At 34.8% G+C, this 8,178-nt stretch overlaps 2 protein-coding genes across 2 annotated transcripts in view; one reads left to right on the plus strand and one right to left on the minus strand.

The window, feature by feature from the left end:
- The window catches only part of PLCZ1 (phospholipase C zeta 1), a 31,118-nt gene extending 30,202 nt beyond the window's left edge, over positions 1-916 (minus strand). Inside the window, exon 1 of the mRNA XM_090275473.1 lies at positions 862-916. Coding sequence (XP_090131599.1) covers positions 862-916 — 55 coding nt within the window. The remainder of the gene's footprint in view (positions 1-861) is intronic.
- A 5,566-nt stretch (positions 917-6,482) lies between these two features.
- CAPZA3 (capping actin protein of muscle Z-line subunit alpha 3) lies at positions 6,483-7,382 on the plus strand. The gene has a single exon (XM_090275474.1). It carries the CDS (start codon positions 6,483-6,485, stop codon positions 7,380-7,382), a length of 900 nt encoding a protein of 299 aa, XP_090131600.1.
- The last annotated feature ends 796 nt before the right edge of the window (positions 7,383-8,178 follow it).

The raw sequence follows: 8,178 nt of genomic DNA on the forward strand, positions 1-8,178 counted from the left end.
TAGAAAACTATATGACATGTCATTAGCCTAAGTCAACAGTTTTCAACCTATTTTGTTTCATGGCACACAGAAATGAATCACTAAAATTCTGCAGCACACCAAAAATATATTTTTACCAATCTGATCAAAACAAAGAGGTATAATTTTGATTCATCACACCAAACAGCTGTTCTTGTGTTGGCTGTTGTCGTTTTTTTATTTGACAATCTAAGGGAAAAAAGGTCAGTGCCCCTAACTAAATAGTCAGGCATTACGTGTTTTAAAACTTCTTGTGGCACACCAGTTGAAATCACTAGCCTAAGTGGCCATTTAATTTAAACCAGATGACTGTATTTACAAGTGAAGAAAAAGCAGAATTTTGAAAATATTTATAAAGTATCATAGTCTATTATGTGTATAGAGAGTGGAAAATTGGTGATTTTGTGATGTTTTTATGTCTTCCCTGGAATTGTTTTCATTCAGCTGATTTAATATTCATATACATTTTCAATAATATAATGCATAAAAATGAGAGACTGTCTAAAACTGGGTTTTGATCTTATTAATGAGTATTCAGCCACTTTCTTCTGTTACAGTACACATAACAGAATCCTCATCTTGCTTTTAACCCTAAGCTTATCATATACAAAAGTTGTTAAAAGAAATGAGCTGGACAATGAAATAGAAAGAATGCCATGGTTATACAATCTAGCTTTCTAAAGGGTATATATACATTCTATAAAATATAAAAATAAAACTTCCAGTATTTGATAATATCCAGAAGTTTGACCCATCCAAAAATTTAAATTTGATAATGAGTAGTTCATTTTAAAAAGTACTTTGAATGTAAATATTTGACAAAACTTTGAAATGCAAGCATACCTTCTTCAATAGGCTCATATTTTTTAATGATCTCAGAGACAATACTTTCATTCATGTTAAACATATACTGCTCTTGTGTCAAAAAGTCGACTAGATTTTTTTCAAAAAGAAATTTCCGGTTTTCAGAATACGTGTTGAAAATCTCAAAAATTTCTTCTCTGTGTGCAATAATTCGATAAATTGATCTGAATTCTTCTATGGTGATTCTTCCTTGCTTCAGCCTGTCATTAGCCTACTAAAAAAAGAAAATCACTAGTGGGCTCACACTGTGAATATAAAAAATACAAAAACTGGATAAATTAGAGTATTGTATAATATATAGAGCAACTTACTCTTGAAAGAAGATGAATTTTATATTGGATTATTATATCAGATAAAATATATAAAACTGCAGGAAATGATGCCAAAGTTGGGAAAAGGTGAGTGGATCACCACCACCTAAAACCTAGTGGTCAGAGTAGAAGTAGAATAAGGTTTGGGAAAAGATGATTGTTCTAGTCTGTCTTTGAATTACACATTTCTTTTTTTTCTTCCACTCTATTTCAGTGCCTTCTTAAACCATGTCAGACAGTACATAATCCCATGATAAGAATATCCAGCCTCCACCATAAATGTCATAATAAACCAGAGGCGTTCAAGATTACTGTAAGCTACAGAAGCTGCAATAGTTAGGTAATATCTTTAAAAAGTAAAATCTGCATAATCACTGAAGGATTTGAAGCAATGACACACAAGGTAGGTTCCAATTTTTAAAAAGTGGGTTAGCCTGGCTGTTCTGGTCATTTCATGTTTAAACTTTATGAGATAAGAGACAAGAAATCAGGCTGGGTCCAATTATTAAAAGCAACAGAAACACTGTGAGGTTCTGAGTAAGAAATGACTAGTAAAAGCTGAAGTTGAGTATTACTAGTTGTGCATTACCAATTGGGAGAGACAGAGAATGGCATCTAAGGGAACAGAGAGAATACAATCCTTGTGGACCACAGTGAGTAGAAACTAAAGAGCAGGTATCAAAAAATTATTTCATTATATTAATTACAATTTATTTTTTAGGTAATAATAGCTGGTAATTTAACATACTTTTGCCCACCCCTGTATGTTCTTTACTCAAATTTTATAATAAAAATTCACACTGTGAGGAAATAAATTCATGTCAGAATTTATATCAGCTTCTTAGGAAATCAATAAATGTAATACAATTTTCTATTTTTTTTTGAGCAGTCATTATGGATGTACGCTCAACTAATTTACTGAGTGCCTACTTTTTGCCAAGCCTCGTGTAGGTACATTTACAAATAATATCACTTAATATTCTGAAAAATCCTACAAAATAACTATATTAGTATCCTCATTCTGCAGATGAAGACATTTGCTCAGAGAGACTGCTGACTTGCTAAGTACCACACAGCTAGGATCTAACAGAGTGAAAAACCTCTGTGCCAACTTGGCTTGCCAATAAAAATGGCATTGAGACACTGGAAGATTTGGGTCACCAAAATAAGATTCATTATGGTTTATTTTATTTACTCTCTGTTTAAAAGGTATACCTATAAAGTGAAGAAAAATTAGCAACAAAAGTTGAAGCAAAAGAGTGGGATATTTAAGACGCTGAATCATAAGCTACCCAGAAAATTCAATTAGCCAATACACTTACCTTAAGCATTCTACTTAGGCAACATTTTAATAAACCTATAGCAGTTTAGCTTAAGTCAAGAAGCATTATTTATTAGAGGGCATAGGGGAATTACTTTAATAGAATGGTTTATCATGATCGTAAACCTTGTTTACATGTAATTTATGCTTCTAAAGTATTTGGGGTCAGTTTAAAGAGATTTTTTAAGTATTTTAGGCAATCTCTGCCTCTCTAATTTTTATAATGAACACTGTTTTCATAGCACTTCAAAAAGGTTTTGCTAAACAAAATAGACCTTCAGCCTTGCTGTGTCTGAATAATCATAAATTTTGTAACTGTGGAGCATTCTACATATGCTTTTGTATATGGCATGCATTTCACTCAAGTGCATTTCAGACAGATATCTCTATGGTGCAGATAATTCAAAGCAACCTGATAATCACTGAATAAGATTTACACTATTTCACATTTGATAGAGATTTAATTACTACTTCTATATTGTATTGAATGTGAATCTTATTAAACCTGAAAGCATGTAGCTGTTTCTCCCTTTGAACAATACTACTAGAAATTTCCATGTGTAAGATCTTTCACAAAAACTTATGTTCTTCAAATGTGTTATTAGACATGAATAGATTCCAATTTTGACAGCTTATTGCAGTACAAACTACATGGATTTCTTGAAATGACTCTGAAACTTTTGTCTTTTACTGCAGTCTCCGGAAAAGTACAGCTTTTCTGTTTTCAACCTCCTCTTTGTGGTCTGTAAATAGGAAGGATACATCTTACTGAGAGAAGAGTTTGTTGGGAGGCAGTTCTCCACAGGTCGTGGGTTTCTGCACTTTCCTGAGCAAAGGCACCATATCCTTTCCTCAGGACTAGCTTTTCAAGGACATTTACATAATGAAAAGATAGTATGTCCCTCTAGAGAAGTAAACAGGTTTGTTTACTGTCCACAATGATAATGCTAATGACACCCCCACACACATACCCAGACAGGCTTACAGCCCATAATAAAATGTCTGGGTTCCCTAAGCTTGGGTTGCTCTCTAGTAATGCAGCCCGTTGCAGTCATTGTATGCGTCACCTGGCCCTCCTCGCAGCATCATAATTTGGGAACTGGCATTTAGAAAAATGGCACCAAAATGCTGATAGTTTGGCATCTGCTATTTTTGTAACAAGCTACCTTTCTTCTCTGAACAGGGAGCCTGCCTCTGCCAGCATCCATGAAACTATATCAGACTAGCTGATTAGCTAGCAGGAGCGGTAACACAAGCTTCCCAGTTGTGTGTTAGTGGTAACAATTTCAGTATAGATTGTGTTATCTGGTTATTCACTTCCAAAAATCAGGATTTCTAATTAGACTGGATGGGCCAATCTAGTAGCCTTGACTGATTCACCAAGAAGTTTGCCATTTGCAAAATTTATAAAACTCAGCTAAACATGATTTATTTTATTTGTGATCTTTCCCTCTGTGCTCTCTCCACGGGTTCTCCAGTGACAAAACTAGCCAGGTCTCCTTTCTACCAGATCTTCTTTAAACAAAGAGAACTTTTGGCATGATTTTCCACTTTGAGGTGAGTAAAATACAATTTTTCTCGAGTACCCATTTTTCTATAAATCACTATAACATCCCACATATTTATCATTTTATCAGGTGTATATATGATTTTAATCGAATCATATGACTGATCCTAACCTAATGTGAACAATCTCGTATACTTACTAGATTGTTCTAATCTGACAATCTGGTATTATTTCAAATTTTATCAACACCTCATTTTACTTCCTTACCTAAATTCTATCTTGATTATAAATGTTTAGATAAATTATTGTTTTAATTCTTAAGACACTAATTTTTCATATGTATTTTCTGTATAAAGCATCCAAGCAGTTATTGGCATTTTACTATATTGGGTTAAGTTCTTTCAAGAGTAGGGTATACAGGGGGTGGATAGCATCTCACCTTAAAAATATGTTTCACATGAATATAACTACATTGAATATTTAATTTTTCAAGTAATTTCAGAGTTTTTTCTAGATTAATTTTTCCACCTCTAAAGTCATTTCGAATCATCGACAGAAACCACGTATGAAACACAGAAAAGGAAGTTAAGGAAATTCTCACAGAAAGTCATTAAGTACTTAAAATGCCTAAAGAAATACTTGATTTTTCTTCAGTTTATTTTTATTTTTAAAGAATAGTCTATCCTGTGCTTAAATAACAAGGTAATTCTATGATGAATAATATTTAAAACAAAGCTAAGTAGTAAATTCTGTAGTAAAGGGATGAAAGGGCATAACACAATAAAAATTATAGGAAAATAAAAATAAATATTTATGAAATCAAGTTATTAGTTGAGAAATACAGTCTATTGCCTAAAAAAATGGACTTTAGAGGCAGCTACACATCAAGATATCCCTGTCACGTGACCTTTTTCAGCTCTAGTTCCCTTATCTTAAAAGTGGTCAAATTAATACTGAGGGAAGGTAAGGACATTAAATGACTTCATAATACATCATTGAGCACAGTTTTTGTTACTGTGTGCTCACTAAATAGTAACCATATCTGATAGAGCTACTACATTAGCCAAATGTCCAGCTATACACATGCCCCAAAAGCAACATTTTAAGTATCATCGAAAAGGGTTTAAAATACCATACTGACCCTACATATAGTATGAAAGAGGAAAATAAAATAACCAAGCTTATTTATTATATACAGATATACTACTAAGATTAGAACACTTCAGATGAAAACCTAATGTTGAAAAGAACATGAAAGTCTATAAAATCATGAAAGGTATTGGTTAAGGTTGTTCAATAATCCACTCAATTTCAGACTGTTAGAATTAATGAGAGACCTTTAAATTTAATGGCTAAGACTTACTATGGTAAAGCTCATGTTCTTATGAGGAAAAGATACAAGAAGCTAGGGAAACTCAAAAAGCTCAAGATGGATATGGAAAGAATAAATCTACATGTAAGTGAGAGGGGTTTATGTTCAGGAATCTTCAAAAAAAATAAGAGAATAAAAGGGATAAAACAAGAGGAAAGAAGAATAGAAAGGACTTTTGAATGGATATTTGTTCTCCATATTTTCATGACCTGTCGCTTCCTTTCTCCTTGCTTAGAAGTTTTTCCGCATTAGGTGCTGTCACAGATTCCAAATATAATTAACTCTGCCCTCATGCAGGAAAGGAATTTCATGATACTTCGGCTCTTGTCACTGCCCCTTTTCTGCAGATAAAGGAAAAAAACGCACAGTGATTCATTGTCTTCATTCTTAGGAGTTAACTCACACTTAATTCCCACAGAAACTATACATACGATGTGGTCCTTGCACTTCAATGCCCTTGAAACTTTCTGGCTTATTGCTTAGGTTCTGACCATCTCCTAATCCACAATGTTTATAAAGACTGCATGTCCTGCCATCTGGCATTTTTCCATGAACTAAATCAAATCTCATCTTGTTTAAAGACATCAAAGTTTTCAGCATACCATGCTTTCCAGTAGGTTTAAGAGGCATTCTGATAGCCAGATTATAAATCAATGCCACTGTGGGCCCAGAAGGTGCAAAATGCTGTAAAATACTCTCTAGCAAGTCTGGGCTGCTTCTCTACATCCCTGACTACATATAATATATACGGAGACACACCAATTTGAAGAAGGATGTTAAGGAGGCTAAGTTCTTAATATCTTCAAAATACAGATATCTGTTTGGTTGGGCACCATGCTGTCAGGTAACTGTCTTTTTTTTTTTTTTTTCCTGAGCACCCATTGTGATGTCAACGAAAGTAACACCACCGTGAAAGGTTCTTTATGACTTCATCAGGAGACTCAGTGCTTGCCAGACTGTTTTCATGGCTAGACACAGTGATCTTCAGCTTGACTATTGAACACCTTGATGGGAAAGGTGACCCTGGAATGTTTTCTCATCCTTTGAACACTCTTTATTTCAGAAGCTTTGCTTCTGCTGCAACCAATCATGTCCCTCGTTGTTCTGAGTAGGAAGGAGAAAGAAAGAGCAATCCGCAGGCTGTTAATACAGGCTCCTCCAGGGGAATTTGTCAATGCCTTTGATGATCTTTGTCTGCTTATCCGCGATGAAAAACTTATGCACCATCAAGGTGAGTGTGCAGGCCATCAACACTGCCAAAAATATTACGTACCGCTCTGCATCGATGGAAATCCAGTCCTCTTGTCTCACCATAATGTAGTGGGTGACTTCCGATTTTTTGACTATCACAGCAAACTTTCTTTCAGATTCGATCTGCTTCAAAACCAGTTAAAAGACATCCGAAGTCACGGTATCATTCGGAATGAGACAGAATACCTGAGACACATTGTTCTGTGTGCCTTAAAATTGTACGTGAATGATCACTATCCAAAAGGAAACTGCAATCTGCTAAGAAAAACTGTAAAACAGAAGGAGTTCTTGATCGCGTGCATTGAAGATCACAGTTATGAAACAGGTAATTTCTGGAATGGCCTTTGGAAATCTAAATGGATTTTCCAAGTAAATCCATTTCTAACCCAAGTAACAGGAAGAATTTTTGTGCAAGCTCACTTCTTCAAGAATGTCAACCTTCATATTGAAATCTCCAAGGACTTGAAAGAAAGCTTGGAAATAGTTAACCAAGCTCAACTGGCTCTAAGTTTTGCAAGGCTTGTGGAAGAGCAAGAGAATATATTTCAAGCTGCGGTCTTAGAAGAATTACAGGAGCTATCAAATGAAGCACTGAGAAAAATTCTGCGAAGAGATCTCCCAGTGACCCGCACTCTTATTGACTGGCAGAGGATACTCTCTGACCTGAATCTGGTGATGTATCCTAAATTAGGATATGTCATTTATTCAAGAAGTGTGCTATGCAACTGGATAATATAAAGGATTGCTCCTGATAATTGTCTTGCCTTGATTTAGTCATGTTACTGGGGGATGGTTGTTTTCCTGAAGTTGAGACACCACTAGAGAAACCTGTAACTTGGCAAATGAAAGTTTAACTTAGGGGAAAATGTAACAAGTAAGTTTACTCAGGAAATATGTACCAATAAGGCAAGAAAAGGGTTATGTAAATATTTACAATCTAGTGACCATCATAAAGCCAGAGACATTTATTAGAAACTACAATAGCTTTATAGAATGTGGCACCCTAGAAGTACTATAGAGATGGTCAGGTTTAAGGCTCTGTATGTGCGCATGTGTGTATATGAATGACTTTTTACTCTTTGAAACTGTAGAAGGTGTGCAAATGAAAGTCACTGTGCAAACGATATCTCACAGTATTCAATTTAGTCCTACAACCAACCCTGAGAGGGTGGATTTCAATAAGTAACATCATAAGGTTAGATGAAACCAACAGATATCAAAATATCTAGCTCAGATGAAGGATTATTAGTAAACTTGAAACCATTGCTAACACCTCCCACATAGACGTGCGCGCACACACACACACATGCAAATAATTTGGATTTATTCAAATCACTAGGCTTCTCTGGTAATTAATAAGGACCTTCAGAAATCAACTGAAAAAGCTTGACCTCCCAAGATTATATAATCTAGCTCTTGTGAAGTCATTGTTTGCTTTATACCAGACCCTGTGTTAAATGGATTGCACACAGTTTTTCATCATTAGGCTTGGACTGGCCCAATTTTACATAAGAAGATTCTAAGATTTTGAGTA

The sequence above is a fragment of the Furipterus horrens genome, unplaced genomic scaffold (genome assembly GCF_987537825.1).
Source record: "Furipterus horrens unplaced genomic scaffold, mFurHor1.1.pri manual_scaffold_4, whole genome shotgun sequence".
In the NCBI taxonomy this organism is placed as follows: domain Eukaryota; kingdom Metazoa; phylum Chordata; class Mammalia; order Chiroptera; family Furipteridae; genus Furipterus; species Furipterus horrens.